This window comes from Cottoperca gobio, chromosome 4, assembly GCF_900634415.1.
Source record: "Cottoperca gobio chromosome 4, fCotGob3.1, whole genome shotgun sequence".
NCBI classification, from domain to species: domain Eukaryota; kingdom Metazoa; phylum Chordata; class Actinopteri; order Perciformes; family Bovichtidae; genus Cottoperca; species Cottoperca gobio.
In genome coordinates this window covers 28091842-28110089 of record NC_041358.1, presented here as the reverse complement: position 1 = coordinate 28110089, position 18248 = coordinate 28091842, and the positions used below count along the sequence as shown (strand labels likewise).

The 18248-nt window shown below is 38.3% G+C and overlaps 2 protein-coding genes across 4 annotated transcripts; one reads left to right on the top strand and one right to left on the bottom strand.

Annotated features, from left to right (window-relative positions):
* The first annotated feature begins 710 nt into the window (after nt 1-710).
* Nucleotides 711-18248, top strand: LOC115006978 (homocysteine S-methyltransferase 1). Of its 3 annotated transcripts, XR_003832137.1 has the most exons (8): nt 711-930; nt 1798-1865; nt 2528-2700; nt 12366-12469; nt 15565-15726; nt 16131-16364; nt 16845-16924; nt 18200-18248. XR_003832137.1 is itself a non-coding variant. In XM_029429611.1 (7 exons), exons 1-7 carry the CDS (start codon nt 826-828, stop codon nt 16957-16959), a joined length of 930 nt encoding a protein of 309 aa, XP_029285471.1. In that variant the 5' UTR covers nt 711-825; the 3' UTR covers nt 16960-17061. The 3 variants fall into 3 exon arrangements, 2 of the variants coding, with proteins under 2 accessions (XP_029285471.1, XP_029285472.1); XM_029429611.1 differs by lacking the exon at nt 18200-18248 and having other exon boundaries at nt 16162-16364; nt 16845-17061; XM_029429612.1 differs by lacking the exon at nt 18200-18248 and having other exon boundaries at nt 16845-16978.
* LOC115006977 (tripartite motif-containing protein 16-like) lies at nt 3949-6051 on the bottom strand. Its single transcript, XM_029429610.1, has 2 exons — nt 6036-6051; nt 3949-5910 (listed from the first exon to the last, which is right to left on the bottom strand). Exon 2 carries the CDS (start codon nt 5750-5752, stop codon nt 4085-4087), a length of 1668 nt encoding a protein of 555 aa, XP_029285470.1. The 5' UTR covers nt 5753-5910; nt 6036-6051; the 3' UTR covers nt 3949-4084.

Sequence of the window (18248 nt, the reverse complement as noted above, 5' to 3'; positions counted from 1 at the left end):
TAGGAAAAGGCACAAATGTACGTTGAACCCTAGTGTATGAAAGGTCAATTTAATACATTATTATTATTATTATTATTATTATTATTATTATTATTATTATTATTATTATTATTATTATTATTATTATTACACATGAAGACAGGTGAGATTCAGCTCTTTCCAATGAGAAAATAACATTAAAATGTAAATTAAATTTAAACCAGATCAAGCAAAAAGCCCCGAGAAGGACAATTCATAGGGTTATAGGTTAATAGACAAATACTGTATACTGTAGTAACTACACTGTCTTTAAATATACTACAGTTGAGTCTATGTAAAGATAGTGTTGCTGCTAATAGGTCACACTTTAGTCTTTGCATGCTCATTTGTACATTATGTGTGCTTGAACTAAAATCCACAAGTTGGTTCAGTACCAGGTGAAGTGTCAACACGTTGTAATAAGGGCGCCCTCCAAACCAAATATAAAGTATTTTCAAGTAGCAATTTTTTCACTTGAGGGAATAAAGTCACAAGAACTGACTCATTTATGTGCTGGGCTACAACCCTACCCTTCTTCAAGCTCTACGTTATTGTACCGTCATTGTTTCAAGCGTCATCTAGTGGTGGTCTGGCGGTATTGTTGTGGAAGTCAGAATAACTCAAAATAATAAAGTTCCGAGCGGCTCTGAACGCAACATTTGAACCTTGTATTCAACCCGGAACAACAACAGCCTGAAAAGTGACATCACGTTGTTCACCTGCATTACTGCGTTCTACTGAACGTTGTAGGTGTTACGTTGCTTTTTATTCTATATATATTTAAGTGCCTCTTAATTAAAGTGTTTAATGGGTTCCTCTGCTCGTCTCAGACCTTACATGAATGATAACGGACCATTAATTCTGGATGGCGGACTGGCAACTGAACTGGAAGCGCAGGGATTTAAATTACAGGTCAAATATATTTTAAATAAATAGTCACTGCTTTAACTCAGATCTCTACTCCATCAGTCAGTTCCTCATTTAAATTCTTATTTCCTGCAGCACTCCACTGCACAGCTTCATGTTTACACTAAAGTTAGCTGTTTTATTTATTTACATGTAATAAGAGTAATTCAATATTTGTATTTTGTTGGATAAGACAGATATAGCAGTGGTGGAAAAGTATAAGTTTACTTGTGTAGTACTTAAGTACAGTAAAAGTAATACCATCATTTAAAAACAGTAAAGCTAAGTGAAAGTTAAAGAATGAAGTTTTATAAGAAAGCTGTATCAAAGTAGCAAGTATACTTTTCTGTTATTAGACTTACTGCAAATATATAATATGAATATACAACTTATATTTCATGTGAGTATTTAGGAACATATTTAAATAATTATTAATGTTGGTTTGTTAAAGCACCATGCTTGTGATGGCTTGTCATCGAATAGTTTTGCTAATTTTAGACATTTAATGGCACGTCTGAGATCTAATAACAAAAATATAATAATAATAATAATAATAATAATAATAATAATAATATTAATAATAATACAACGAATAGCAGAGTAAAACAGGGTACATATAAATCTATTCTTTATTAAAGCTTAAGGTAAATGTTTTAAGATTTATTTGAAAGGTATTTACAGATTGTGATGCCCGCAGCTTTTCCTACCAATCAATGAAAAGTCATTCGTAATTTGAAGAAGCACTGAGGATATTATTATTATTATATTATTAATGCTAAATGCAACAATAAACATGAAAGAAGGAAAAGAACTGGGATAACATCTTCTCAGTCAAACACATTTGAAAAGCTCGACGTGTCCGTGTCTCTGCAGGGAGACCCTCTGTGGAGCGCCAGGCTTCTGCACACTGACCCCCAGGCCATCAGAGAAGCCCACTACAGGTGAGTTCATACAAAACACTATTCTATATTATCAGAGCTGCAGCCAAACATTCAGAACGTGCAGCTTTTCTTACGAGATAGAAACTTGAATATTTTTGGGATATTGTCAGGGACATTTTTCACTCGTTCTCTAAAGAACGAATGAAGGAAATAATCTGTGTATTAATTGAACAGATGAATAAATGAATAAACTGTTTCGCTTACTTTTGATGAAAGTTCTTCGTGTTGGTTGTAAGTTAAAACTCCTTCTTTAACACAGATGGATATGGATGTTTTATAATTCTACAGCACCAACACAGAGCTTGTCGACCCAGAGCAGCACTTCCTACTTCTTCTTCACTAATAATATTATTCATTTTATATTCTTTTTATTTCATCAGGAGTAAAAGACAAAACATCTATTTTTGAAGGTGTCCTGGTCGAGACGGCAGCAGCACAAATAACACAATTGCAGACATGAAAACAAAATATAAATCAATTACAAATGAATACAAAGAAGAAAATTGCAGATTTATTTTGTCCAAATCTACACGTTTATTTTACTGTTAACTATTTAAAACAGCTCACATGCATGTATGTCGTTGCAGCTCTACAAAGAGTTGATTCTTGGTGCACAGAAATGATGAATTGTATAAAAGAGTTCAAATGTGACACGTCAACAGGTTTCTCCTCAGTGGAGCGGATGTTATCACAACAGCTACGTACCAGGCGAGTATTTCTGGATTCATTAAACACCTGGACGTGAGCAGTGAACGCGCCAGAGAGCTGCTGATGTCTGGAGTTCATCTCGCCAAAGAGTCCGTGGACAGATTCGTCTCCGACACTCGTCCAGCAGGTACCAAACTACAGCGGAGCCAGACACACACACACACACACAGACTGACAGACAGTTCAACAGTCACTGCTCCTACTGTTGAAGCAGGTCAGTGAACGCACCTTGATCTCTGTGTTGATGCATCTGCTCCACCTGGATCCTCCTGCACACCAACACACAGACCAGAGAGCATGCTGGGAAACTACAGCAACACAAAGGTCCTTTAAATCCTTCAAACTGCACATTTCATGACTTTCATTTGTACGTTCTTTCATTTCCCCACTCGACAGACACAAAACATGTCTCCTTATTACTGTAGTGATAATATTGATCTGCAGTAATACAGTAGTTTCATATTCACAGCTGATCTATAAGACAACATTTGATCACCACGTGCTGCTACTTTGCTCAGTTATTGTCTCAGGTCAGCTTCACATTGTCTCCGTCAGCTTTGTTTGATACCCTGGAATGAAGACAAGAAGAAAAGACTTGATGTTTGTTTATTCATCATGTGAAGCTGCACTTTGTTCTCACATCAGTAAAGTTCAATGACTTCATGTACACGTTCACTTTGAGCACAATGTCAGCATGTGAAAGACAAGAATGAATCCTCTGCTGATGGATTATGATCAGGATAAGTACACTTCTATAAGCCCTCATAACAACAACAACACATCAATGTGCTTCTAGACGTCTTTCTAACAGAACAAAGTGTCCAGGATGAAGCTGCTGCTTCCTCTCTGAACACATGCAGTGGAAGAGAAACAAGATAGAAATACATCAACACAAATATTCATCAAACATTGAGTGGACATGTTGATGCAGAGACAGCAACATGATGAGCAGTGAGAGCCTCCATGGCTCCACAGACAGAGGGAGCAGCTCCACCTAAACAAAGTCCCACATTACACAACCACTGATGACGTCAAGCACCGCCCACAATGTTTGAGTGACAGCTGAACAAACGCCACAACAATCAGCCGTCGGCACAAACACGGAGACGAAATACGTTTCAGAGTTTAAACACAGAGCTGAAGCCGCTTCCCTTAAATCACACGTTCACATTCATTTTAAAGGAAGAAGTCTTTTTAGTCTTAACATGTTTAATACAAACCCCACCCAGGATGAGGGTCATGTTCAACTTCACTGTTAACATTACAAGAACATTGTGTTCAAAGTAAATGTGATCTGTGATCAACATTCACAGGAAACTATCTGCTCACACTTCATCCTGGTGTCACACAAACCTCCTGCACTTATATTGTGATTATTATTCAGGTTCATTGTACAGCTGATCATCTGGAATATAATATGAAACATAGAACATGTCACTTAGTCCGGGGGGGTTAGTTTACTCACTGAGAGAAAAAGACTCCCTGAAGGAGAACCAGAGATTTACTTCTGTCTACTTGAGTTCACAGAACTCAGCAGTGTCTCCAGGAGAATAATATAAACCAACTCCAGCGTAGAGCGGCTGAGAGAATGTGTGGTGGACTCTGTGCAGGAGAGTCATGGTGTCAGAGACGCTGTAGAAGGACAGAACACCTGCTCTGTGATCCAGGTACACTCCGAGTCTGGAGGACGCAGGACCTGAGACGGGAGTTTGGACATTGTTGTAATAAAATGTATAACTGTTATTGATACAATATAACATCCAGGATTTATCATTGTATCCAAATCTACATTCACCCCCCCCCCCTGCTCTGCTGATGTTCTTGTATGCGACTGCTACATAAACTCCCCCGCTCCGCTTCACCTCCCAGTAACTACGTCCAGTCAGACTCTCTCTACTCAGCACCTGCCACCATCCAGTGAATCTGTCTCTGTGACGAGAATAAGACTGATGTTGACTCATGCGTGTCACTTTTCTGCCCCCCTCAGATAATAACAGCTGTGTGTTTGCTGTGTTTGGATCCAGTGTGATGTCACGTGAATACTTTAAGAATCCAGCTCTGGTCTTGGGCTCTGCTGACAGTGAAACATCCACTTCAGTCCCAGTCTGTGAGATGTTTGTCCACTTCTCTCTCAGAACGTCCTGGAGTTCATCTGTGACTTGTGACACAGCCGCTGTCACTTCCTCAAAGTATCTGAGAGGGATGTTGATGCTGGAGGAGAGTGTAGACTCACTGAGTGGGGACAGTGAGGGGTAGTTGTGTAGAAACTGGTTGTGGTCCTCTGTGTGTGCGAGCTGCTTCAGATCAGCGTCTTTCCTCTTCAGCTCAGTGATCTCCTGCTCCAGCTTCTCCTGAAGCTCTTTGACTCGACTCACTTCACTTTCCTGCTGCGACCTGAGCTGCTGCTTCACATCAGAGCTTCTTTTCTGCATGAGACGGATCAGCTGAGTGAACATCTTCTCACTGTCTTCCACTGCTCTGTCAGCAGAGCGATTGATGACCTCCACCTCCTGCTGAAGCAGCTTCACATCTTTCTCTCCGTCCTGGATTCTCTGCTGGATGTTTAGTCGACTCCCCTCGAGCTCTCTCTGCCTCTCAGTCCTTTCTGCTGCAGCTGAGACTGTGTCGTGGCCTTTATGTTCCTCCACAGAGCAGAGATAACAGATACACTGCTGATCAGTACGGCAGAACATCTTCATCACCTCATCGTGACGAGAGCACATGTTCTCCTGGAGCTTCTGGGAGGGCTCCACCAGCTTGTGTTTCTTTAATGGAGCCGCATCATAATGAGGCTGGAGGTGTTTCTCACAGTAAGAGGCCACACACTGCACACAGGACTTGAAGGCTTTCAGTTTTCTCCCAGTGCAGAAATCACATCCCACATCTTCAGGTCCAGCATAGCAGTGATCAGCAGGAGCAGCTTGGAGTCCAGTCTTCTTCAGCTCCTCCACTACAGCTGCTATAATGGTGTTCTTCAGCAGGACAGGCCTCGGTGTGAAGGTCTGCCTGCACTGAGGGCAGCTGTGGCTTCTCTTCTCGTCCTCTCCATCCCAGAAGCTTTGAATACAGTTCTTGCAGTAGCTGTGTCCACAGGGAGTCGTCACCGGATCCTTCAGTAGATCCAGACAGATGGAACAAGAGAAGGTTTCGCGGTCCAGCTGAACTCCTTTCTGCGCCATTTCTCCTTCACTGCCAGCGACTGTGTGAGTCTCACTTCCTGAGAAGTGAAACTAGTTTGAGCTGCGATCTCAAAGCATGTGTGTGTGCAGCGAGTGGAGCCTGTCAGCTGTGTGTGTGCAGCGCCATGTTGGTTAGACCCATCCACACAGCTGTAGATCTGCAGGGGAGGGACCGGGGGGGGGGGGATGAGGATCAAAGTCCTCCACATTACAAGAAGAGGAAAAGGGGGGGGAGCAGGTTGTGACAGATACTGTGTGTTCAACATGTTTCACAAACACTCACTTCAGCTTCAGGAAACTTCTTACAGTCAGTTTAGACTTCAGCTGTAAAAACAAAGGAGTCGTCCTGTAGTGAAGTACAAATACTACAGTAATACTTCAGTATAAGTACAAATACTACAGAAATACTTCAGTACAAGTACAAATACTACAGTAATACTTCAATACAAGTACAAATACTACAGTAATACTTCAGTATAAGTACAAATACTACAGTAATACTTCAGTACAAGTACAAATACTACAGAAATACTTGAGTACAAGTACAAATACTACAGTAATACTTCAGTACAAATACTACAGTAATACTTCAGTACAAATACTACAGTAATACTTCAGTACAAGTACAAATACTACAGTAATACTTCAGTACAGTATAAATACTACAGTAATACTTCAGTACAAGTACAAATACTACAGTAATACTTCAGTACAGTATAAATACTACAGTAATACTTCAGTACAAGTACAAATACTACAGTAATACTTCTATACAAGTACAAATACTACAGTAATACTTCAGTACAAGTACAAATACTACAGTAATACTTCAGTACAAGTACAAATACTACAGTAATACTTCTATACAAGTACAAATACTACAGTAATACTTCAGTACAAGTACAAATACTACAGAAATACTTCAGTACAAGTACAAATACTACAGTAATACTTCAATACAAGTACAAATACTACAGTAATACTTCAGTACAAGTACAAATACTACAGTAATACTTCAGTATAAGTACAAATACTACAGTAATACTTCAGTACAAGTACAAATACTACAGAAATACTTGAGTACAAGTACAAATACTACAGTAATACTTCAATACAAGTACAAATACTACAGTAATACTTCAGTACAAGTACAAATACTACAGTAATACTTCAGTATAAGTACAAATACTACAGTAATACTTCAATACAAGTACAAATACTACAGTAATACTTCAGTACAAGTACAAATACTACAGTAATACTTCAGTATAAGTACAAATACTACAGAAATACTTCAGTACAAGTACAAATACTACAGTAATACTTCAATACAAGTACAAATACTACAGTAATACTTCAGTACAAGTACAAATACTACAGTAATACTTCAGTATAAGTACAAATACTACAGTAATACTTCAGTACAAGTACAAATACTACAGAAATACTTGAGTACAAGTACAAATACTACAGTAATACTTCAGTACAAATACTACAGTAATACTTCAGTACAAGTACAAATACTACAGTAATACTTCAGTACAGTATGAATACTACAGTAATACTTCAGTACAAGTACAAATACTACAGTAATACTTCAGTACAAGTACAAATACTACAGTAATACCTCTATACAAGTACAAATACTACAGTAATACTTCAGTACAAGTACAAATACTACAGTAATACTTCTATACAAGTACAAATACTACAGTAATACTTCAGTACAAGTACAAATACTACAGAAATACTTCAGTACAAGTACAAATACTACAGTAATACTTCAATACAAGTACAAATACTACAGTAATACTTCAGTACAAGTACAAATACTACAGTAATACTTCAGTATAAGTACACATACTACAGTAATACTTCAGTACAAGTACAAATACTACAGAAATACTTGAGTACAAGTACAAATACTACAGTAATACTTCAGTACAAGTACAAATACTACAGTAATACTTCAGTACAAGTACAAATACTACAGTAATACTTCTATACAAGTACAAATACTACAGTAATACTTCAGTACAAGTACAAATACTACAGTAATACTTCAGTACAAGTACAAATACTACAGTAATACTTCTATACAAGTACAAATACTACAGTAATACTTCAGTACAAGTACAAATACTACAGTAATACTTCAGTACAAGTACAAATACTAGAGTTATACTTCAGTACAAATACTACAGTAATACTTCAGTACAAGTACAAATACTACAGTAATACTTCAGTACAAGTACAAATACTACAGTAATACTTCAATACAAGTACAAATACTACAGTAATAGTTCAGTACAAGTACAAATACTACAGTAATACTTCAATACAAGTACAGATACTACAGTAATACTTCAGTACAAGTACAAATACTACAGTAATACTTCAGTACAAGTACAAATACTACAGTAATACTTCAGTACAAGTACAAATACTACAGAAATACTTGAGTACAAGTACAAATACTACAGTAATACTTCAGTACAAATACTACAGTAATACTTCAGTACAAGTACAAATACTACAGTAATACTTCAGTACAGTATAAATACTACAGTAATACTTCAGTACAAGTACAAATACTACAGTAATACTTCTATACAAGTACAAATACTACAGTAATACTTCAGTACAAGTACAAATACTACAGTAATACTTCAGTACAAGTACAAATACTACAGTAATACTTCTATACAAGTACAAATACTACAGTAATACTTCAGTACAAGTACAAATACTACAGTAATACTTCAGTACAAGTACAAATACTACAGTATTACTTCAGTACAAGTACAAATACTACAGTAATACTTCAGTACAAGTACAAATACCACAGTAATACTTCAGTACAAGTATAAATACTACAGTAATACTTCAGTACAAGTACAAATACTAGAGTTATACTTCAGTACAAATACTACAGTAATACTTCAGTACAAGTACAAATACTACAGTAATACTTCAGTACAAGTACAAATACTACAGTAATACTTCCGTACAAATACTACAGTAATACTTCAATACAAGTACAAATACTACAGTAATACTTCAGTACAAGTACAAATACTACAGTAATACTTCAATACAAGTACAAATACTACAGTAATACTTCCGTACAAATACTACAGTAATACTTCAATACAAGTACAAATACTACAGTAATACTTCAGTACAAGTACAAATACTACAGTAATACTTCAATACAAGTACAAATACTACAGTAATACTTCAGTACAAGTACAAATACTACAGTAATACTTCAATAAGAGTACAAATACTACAGTAATACTTCAGTACAAGTACACATACTACAGTAATACTTCAGTACAAGTACACATACTACAGTAATACTTCAGTACAAGTACAAATACTACAGTAATACTTCAGTACAGGTACAAATACTACAGTATTACTTCAGTACAAATACTACAGTAATACTTCAGTACAAGTACAAATACTACAGTAATACTTCAGTACATGTACAAATACTACAGTAATACTTCAGTACAAATACTACAGTAATACTTCAGTACAAGTACAAATACCACAGTAATACTTCAGTACAAGTATAAATACTACAGTAATACTTCAGTACAAGTACAAATACTACAGTAATACTTTAGTACAAGTACAAATACTACAGTAATACTTCAATACAAGTACAAATACTACAGTAATACTTCAATACAAGTACAAATACTACAGTAATACTTCAGTACAAGTACAAATACTACAGTAATACTTCAGTACAAGTACAAATACTACAGTAATACTTCAGTACAGGTACAAATACTACAGTAATACTTCAGTACAAATACTACAGTAATACTTCAGTACAGGTACAAATACTACAGTAATACTTCAGTACAAATCCTACAGTAATACTTCAGTACAAGTATAAATACTACAGTAATACTTCAGTACAGTATAAATACTACAGTAATACTTCAGTACAAGTACAAATATTACAGTTATACTTCAGTACAAATACTACAGTAATATTTCAGTACAAGTACAAATACTACAGTAATACTTCAGTACAAATACTACAGTAATACTTCAGTATAAGTACAAATACTACAGTAATGCTTCAGTACAAGTACAAATACTACAGTAATACTTCAGTACAAGTACAAATACCACAGTAATACTTCAGTACAAGTACAAATACTACAGTTATACTTCAGTACAAATACTACAGTAATACTTCAGTACAAGTACAAATACTACAGTAATACTTCAGTACAAATACTACAGTAATACTTCAGTACAAATACTACAGTAATACTTCAGTACAAGTACAAATACTACAGTAATACTTCAGTACAGTATAAATACTACAGTAATACTTCAGTACAAGTACAAATACTACAGTAATACTTCAGTACAGTATAAATACTACAGTAATACTTCAGTACAAGTACAAATACTACCGTATTACTTCAGTACAAGTACAAATACTACAGTAATACTTCAGTACAAGTACAAATACTACAGTAATACTTCAATACAAGTACAAATACTACAGTAATACTTCAGTACAACTACAAATACTACAGTAATACTTCAATAAGAGTACAAATACTACAGTAATACTTCAGTACAAGTACACATACTACAGTAATACTTCAGTACAAGTACAAATACTACAGTAATACTTCAGTACAGCTACAAATACTACAGTATTACTTCAGTACAAATACTACAGTAATACTTCAGTACAAGTACAAATACTACAGTAATACTTCAGTACATGTACAAATACTACAGTAATACTTCAGTACAAATACTACAGTAATACTTCAGTACAAGTACAAATACCACAGTAATACTTCAGTACAAGTATAAATACTACAGTAATACTTCAGTACAAGTACAAATACTACAGTAATACTTTAGTACAAGTACAAATACTACAGTAATACTTCAATACAAGTACAAATACTACAGTAATACTTCAGTACAAGTACAAATACTACAGTAATACTTCAGTACAAGTACAAATACTACAGTAATACTTCAGTACAGGTACAAATACTACAGTAATACTTCAGTACAAATACTACAGTAATACTTCAGTACAGGTACAAATACTACAGTAATACTTCAGTACAAATCCTACAGTAATACTTCAGTACAAGTATAAATACTACAGTAATACTTCAGTACAGTATAAATACTACAGTAATACTTCAGTACAAGTACAAATATTACAGTTATACTTCAGTACAAATACTACAGTAATATTTCAGTACAAGTACAAATACTACAGTAATACTTCAGTACAAATACTACAGTAATACTTCAGTATAAGTACAAATACTACAGTAATGCTTCAGTACAAGTACAAATACTACAGTAATACTTCAGTACAAGTACAAATACCACAGTAATACTTCAGTACAAGTACAAATACTACAGTTATACTTCAGTACAAATACTACAGTAATACTTCAATACAAGTACAAATACTACAGTAATACTTCAGTACAAGTACAAATACTACAGTAATACTTCAGTACAAGTACAAATACTACAGTAATACTTCAGTACAAGTACAAATACTACAGTAATACTTCAGTACAGGTACAAATACTACAGTAATACTTCAGTACAAATACTACAGTAATACTTCAGTACAGGTACAAATACTACAGTAATACTTCAGTACAAATCCTACAGTAATACTTCAGTACAAGTATAAATACTACAGTAATACTTCAGTACAGTATAAATACTACAGTAATACTTCAGTACAAGTACAAATACTACCGTATTACTTCAGTACAAGTACAAATACTACAGTAATACTTCAGTACAAGTACAAATACTACAGTAATACTTCAATACAAGTACAAATACTACAGTAATACTTCAGTACAACTACAAATACTACAGTAATACTTCAATACAAGTACAAATACGACAGTAATACTTCAGTACAAGTACAAATACTACAGTAATACTTCAGTACAGTATAAATTCTACAGTAATACTTCAGTACAAGTACAAATACTACAGTAATACTTCAGTACAAGTACAAATACCACAGTAATAGACTATCCCTGCAAACTGTACGGCTTCAAAGTCCTGTCTCTAATTTCAACCTTTTGTGCCTCTTAAAGAGCCTGTGGACTAATTTGACTCTGGCATGTAACAACCGTTTGGAGGAATGTTTGTCTGTCTGTGTGTGTGTGTGTGTGTGTGTGTCTGTGTGTGTGTATGTCTGTGTGTGTGTACATCTCTGTGTGTGTGTGTCTGTGCGTCTCTACACCAGAAATCTCCACTTCAGTAGCACTTACATACACCAAACTTTCCACTTTCATTCCTCTCTATATTCTGCAGCTTTGTGCAGAGGGCTTTGTTCACATGTCACTCACAGCTCATGTTATACACGCTACACTCACTACATGCAGGAGATGCACAGAGTTCTGTGTGTTGACAGGATTTAGTGATTTATGGAGTGATACAAAGACAGATCCAGAATCTGTACAAACCTTTGACATGTGAACAACATCAAACACTCTGACCCTGTTCCCCTGTAGTGTCCCCCCCCCCCCCCCCTTGAGGCTTTTCATTGTGTTTTCTCTCTGTCTCTCAGGACCGAGGCGTCCGCTGGTGGCCGGCTCTGTTGGACCGTACGGGGCCTTTCTGCTCGACGGCTCCGAGTACACCGGGGATTATGCAGCGGAGATGAGTGTTGAAGTGAGTTTGACTTCTTTATTTATCTTTTATATGCAGAACAATTACAGAGAAGCGTCGTTGGCAATGAAAGTTCCAGACTCCTTCCAACGACGCTCATTTATTATGTCAAACAAAAGAAGAGAAAAGAAAGATCTGAAATCTAAACATGAAATAGTGCACGTTAAAAACAGGGATTCCTGTCTTCCCTCTAGTGTTGAGTTTACAACATTTGTTTTAGAATTAATAATAAAAATGCTAATAAAAACAAGAGTATTTTATTTAAACAATATGTTTTAGAGCAGGGGTGTCAAACTCATTTTAGTTCAGGGGCCACATGCGGCCCAATTTGATCTCAAGTGGGCCGGAGCAGTAACATCACAATAACCTGTAAATAACCACAACTCCAAATGTTCCCTTTGTTTTAGTACAAAAAAGTACATTCTGAAAATATTCACATTTAATTAACTATATTTTTACAAAACATTATGAACAACCTGAAAATTCTTAAGAGAAATAAGTGCAAATTCAACAATATTAAGCCTCAGTTCATCATCTACACATGTGTACAACATCACATCAGTGTGTCTACAAAGGCACAACACATGTAGTCACAGGGAACAATATAGTGTTTTACTTTATGATCAAAACAACTCGTCAAGATATAGAATTCTTTTTTAAATGTACATTAATTTCCACATCTGTGTAGTAATCCTGATCACCTGAACTGACAGCACACAAACTGAAGTGGGACTATTAAGGAAGAAGGTTAAGTTATCCGCCTTGTAAATGTATAAAATGTAAACATAATAAATCCATAAACGTCTCGTTGTACTGCAGCTGCTGACTGACATTATGTCACAATGTTCAATGTCTTCAAATATTTCCAAAGTAAGTTCATTTTCACAGAAATATATTGTTCATGGTGCAAAAGTGTCTGAAGCAGCATTTGCAATAAGTGTAGTATGGCAGGCTATAGGTCACGTCTTCATCACTGAGGAGGCTATCACACTGACGGTGACTCAGACCTCTGGCTCGGATGAAACAGTTCGGACAACCACTGCCACGACGTGATGCATTTTTAACGACTTGCAACACAAAAATACAGCCATTTGCAGCCTGTACTTTCTCTCTGAGTTGTCACAACACCTGCTTCTTCCCCGATCATTGATGGCGCGCCATCTGTAGCCACGCTAACAGCACGGGCCCAGTCCACTCCGACCCGGTCCAGCGCTCCAACGAGAGCGTTGAAAATGTCATTTGTTGTTGTGGTGTCCGTCATAGCACCAACTCAAGGAACTCCTCGTGACGGTCCAAGTCTCATCAACACCACGAATGAATGTGGCCGGTTGAGCAACATCCCAAATGTCCGTGCTCTCATCTGGCTGTTTAACTCTGCAGAAACATCTGAGTCCTATCTGCCTCAGTGTTTCTCGTCAGGCTAATGCTAATGTCGCTTCTCAGGGCACACGAGTCCTGCAGCCTTCAGCATGCATGTTTTCACGAACTCACCCTCACAGTCTGGCTTTGATGCTAATGCTATTTCGCTAGCAATAAGGTAGCTAGCTTTCACTGCTGCATCGCCGATATCTCGGCTACAGGTAACAACAGACTGCTGCTTCTTCAGACCCGCTAACAATTCATGTATCTTCTCTCTTCTCAGTTGTCCTTGCAAGCTGTTGTATGTTTCTCCATGATGAGTCTCATAGTGGCGCCGAATATTATATAGGTAGTGTGCAAACACGTGACAAAACTGTGTGACGTATGCGTGCGACTCCATTTTGGATGAATAACAAATCAACAATGTCGTCTAAAGCGAACAACAATACAACTCCGACTTCTTCAAAGTATGTTGACTCCCTGGATCCTCTGCAAAGGCAAGATTCAGAGGAAAAAGTCCAAATGTGCGGCCGTGACCTGTACACGCTAAAGCCGTCGGATTATATTGAGGATTTAGATTCATTACCGCCGATTGAATATCCGGATATTGTGAAACAATACAAACGTCGTGGGCAACCAACGCACAAATGAAGGCGTACAAGAGCTTAGATGCTTATAATGTCTTTGTTTCTGGCTGGGTTGGTAGTCTTATCTTTATCTTCGCATTATCTTCGCACACTGTGATTGTATGGCTGGAGTAAGAGAAGCATGTTCTCACATTGGTGCTTTGCTTTTCGCAAGTGAAGTAGTCTCAAGAATAAGCCAAACAAAAACATGCACAGAAGAAAAGAGCAAATGGCATCACATGTAAAGAAAGTGCCTTATTTACCAGTCAGCGATGTGGAGAAGTAAGGTCTTACAGTGTTCGGGTATATCAGAAGCACAAATGTTTAACATAAACATTGAAAACATAGCTTTAGCACGAGCTCTTACCAGATATAAAGTGGACGCCACACACACGGGTGAATTGTGCTTCTTCTTCTGTTAAATCCTCACGAGTTATGTTGCTAAACCAGCTGACGGCGTTCAGTAGACAGTAACTCATCCCTCTGTTGTGGATCGTTGTTTTTGATGATTGTAGGAAATCTAAAGAACCGTTTCTCTGGGTCACGAGTAGCGTTATGACCACAATCATACACTGCGCACATGATTGCTATTTTCTTTCAATCTTAGACGTTTAAATACAAAGAAAATTACGAAGCGTTGCAGCAACTCACACGTGTACGGGCGCAGTCTTGGTTGTGTATATCATCCAACATGGCTGACTTCCGGGTTGGGACGTAAGCGCGACGTCACATGCACACGATCTATTCTGTGAGCCCTGAAACCTGCTGCGAACACACCGAGCACACAGCTTCACACTCACCTCTGTGAATAAATAGGAAACGCTCCATGTTTCTTGGAAAACTCTTCACTCCGTGTCCACGTTTCTCCTTTTTGACAAAGACATGTTGTGTAATGACGGTGCCACAGAGTGTAATGTTGACAGAACCCGCCAGCTCCAGAAGTTCTTCACCGGCAGCTCCGGCATCAACAGTCTGCTTGCTTGACAGTGTTGTGTGCGACCCCCAGTGGACACATTTGAAATAACAGTTACTTGTGTTGAACATTTGAAGTTAATGTAAATCAGAGCAGCTGAGACACAAGTCGTACTGAATGATCTTTTCTTCTTTTTCAAGGGTTTTAAAGTTTGGCATCGGCCTCAGATCGAATGCTTAGCGGCTGCAGGAGTCGACCTCGTCGCCTTTGAGACGATCCCGAGTCTGAAGGAGGCGCAGGCTCTGCTGGAGCTGCTCAGAGAGTTCCCCAACACCAACGCCTGGCTGTCCTTCTCCTGCAGGGTGAGCTACCCTCCCAAGTGTGTTCTTCAGAAAGGTCTACGTCAGATTCATGACGTGTTATTAAAGTGCAGAATAATTCTTATACTGATGAGAATATGAGACTGCAGGGCCGTGTGCACACGGGTACAGAAAAGACAAGTTTAGAGAATAAAGTCAAGAACCTCTGCAGACGTAAAAGTAAATTCTAAAGTTGTGAAGTGTTCTGCAGGAGGTGAAGCCCGAAGCAGCTTCATATTGAACAGCGCCAGTCGTGGAAATGAAATAACACAAACAAATATATATTACAAAACTGTAGAATTTGAAGAAAAGGAAGTTGTCTTTGCACAAACATGTCAGCAGAACAAATCCCAAACAATAAAAACATTTGTGCAAACTGCTGCTGAACGACGACCTTTTTATCAAAGCGTCTCACGTCTTGTCCACGACCTGCGTCAGGATGGGCAGCGGATATCAGACGGCGGTGCGTTCAAAGACGCGGTGCAGATTGTGAACAGATCCACGCAGCTGGTTGCCGTCGGGGTGAACTGCTGCTCCCCGGAGCTGCTGGAGCCGCTGCTGGCCTCTGCAGGATCCCTGCGCACAGACGCCAGCTGGGTGGTGTACCCCAACAGTGGAGAGGACTGGGACTCTGAGCACGGGCGAGTCTGCAGTCATATTCTAATAACAATTCATTCATGTGCAAACTCATGTCCTGTGCAGTATATTTGATATCATACGTGCAACAAAATGCAGTTTTAGTCCCGTTTTGCTACATAAGACAAACGAGGAGTCAGTGGAAGAGCACGAGGTGCATGAAGACACGTTTCCTTTGCTCAGCTCCACTTTATTCCTTGAGGTGAAGCGCTTGTAGAGTTTACTTTATGGATGCAGGACTTTTACTTGTGATGAATTATTGTTACAGTGGTAACTTTTACTTCTTTACTACTTTAAAAACATTCACAGGAAACAATAACCTGGATTTTCTTTAAGACTCGAGTGAATAATTAACTCAGAACGTTTACAAGAATTTATTTTTAAATATTTTCTGATATATTTGCTAGAAAAACACATTTACAAGAAAGAAACTTGAATAACTTCTGACATGATTAAAGTCTCATGTTGTGTTTTTCCTCACGAAGGTGGCGAACGTCAGAGAAAGCGTCCGCATCCATACCTGCTCTCAGCCACACGTGGATGAAGCAAGGCGCCGCTTTGATCGGTACGTTTCTCTTTAAGTTTCTCCTGTTTTTATGAGTTTTCTCTGACGAGTTTGTTCTTCTCCTTCTTCTTCTCTTCTTCTTCTTCTTCTTCTTCTTCTCTCTTCTCTTCTTCTTCTTCTTCTCCTACTTTCTTTCTTCTCCTAGTCAAGTTCTCCTACTTCTGTCTTCTCGCGTTCTCCTTCTCCGGTTCTCTCCTGCCTTCTTCTTCTTCTCCGTACTCCTTTTCCTCTTGCTCTCTTCTTCGTCGCATTCCTCCTTGTTCTCTTCTGTATAAAGTCACTTGCTTCTCTTACCCGTCTCTTCCTTGCTTCGTTCTTCTTCTTCATAAATCGTTGCTTCTCTTCTTCTCTTCTTCTCCTTTGCCCTCTTCTTCTTCTCTTCTTCATATTTCCTTCTGGTCTGACGCCATCGTTCGTCCGTCTTGCTTCGTCCTTCTGTGGCCGGGGGGTGTCTTCTCCTTCTCTCTTCTTACTTCTACTTCGTTTAACGTGCTGTCTTCTTCTTATCTGGGCCTTGGCGGTCGGGTCCGTGTGGTTGTTCATTCTTCTCCTGCTATCGTCTTGCATTCGCCTTGTTATTCTTCTGTCTCGGGCTTCTTCTTCTGGCTCTTCTCCTCCTTCTCCTTCGTTTCTCCTTCTATCTTGCATATAAAAACTCCTACTGAATGCTTCTCACTCTTACTTCTGTCTCGGGTTCTTCTTCTTGGCTCCTTCTTCTCCTTGTTTGTTCTTCTCTCAGGGGGAGAGCGTCTGTCGGGTCCGTGCTTGCTCGGCCTGTGTCTGATACAATTCGTTCGTACGCTTCTTGCGGTTCGTCCTTCCTTCTTCGGATTCATTGCGTTCTACGTTGCTGGTCGCTAACACATTCTACTTCGCGCTATACTTCATCACGGTTGTGTGTGTCCTGCGGCGGTTGCGCGTTCTTCTTCTCCTGTCTCCTTCTTCGTGCTCACTGCATCTATCTCCTATCAATTCTAGTGCTTCAGTCTGGTCTAAGCAATTCTTCATGCTTGGGGGATGATTCAGTCTTCTGCAAAACTTCTTCTGCGCTTAGGTTGGGGGGGGAAAATAGTCTCGACTTACAGTGCCTTCTAATATCCTTCTGTCGCCTTCTCCCGCTCGTTCTTCGGTATCATTCCGTCTTCATCCTTCTTCTATCTGCTTCTTCTCTTCTTCTTCTCTCCTTCTTCTCGTCTTCTTCCTTAGCTTCTTCTCTTCTTCTTCTTCTCCTTCTTCTTGCTTCTTCTCCTCCTTCTCCTTCTATCTCCTTCTCAGGCGGTTGCCGCCGCATTCGTTCCCAGCCTACATCGCAGAGTTTTAAGAC

Bases quoted from the DNA above. Each gene is read 5' to 3' on its own strand.
- LOC115006978 (XM_029429611.1), top strand. From the start codon at position 826: ATGGGTTCCTCTGCTCGTCTCAGACCTTACATGAATGATAACGGACCA. The intron at 1,866-2,527 runs GTGAGTTCATAC...ACACGTCAACAG, and splicing joins ATCAGAGAAGCCCACTACAG to GTTTCTCCTCAGTGGAGCGG. The intron at 16,365-16,844 runs GCGAGTCTGCAG...TTCCTCACGAAG, and splicing joins GACTGGGACTCTGAGCACGG to GTGGCGAACGTCAGAGAAAG.
- LOC115006977 (XM_029429610.1), bottom strand. From the start codon at position 5,752: ATGGCGCAGAAAGGAGTTCAGCTGGACCGCGAAACCTTCTCTTGTTCC.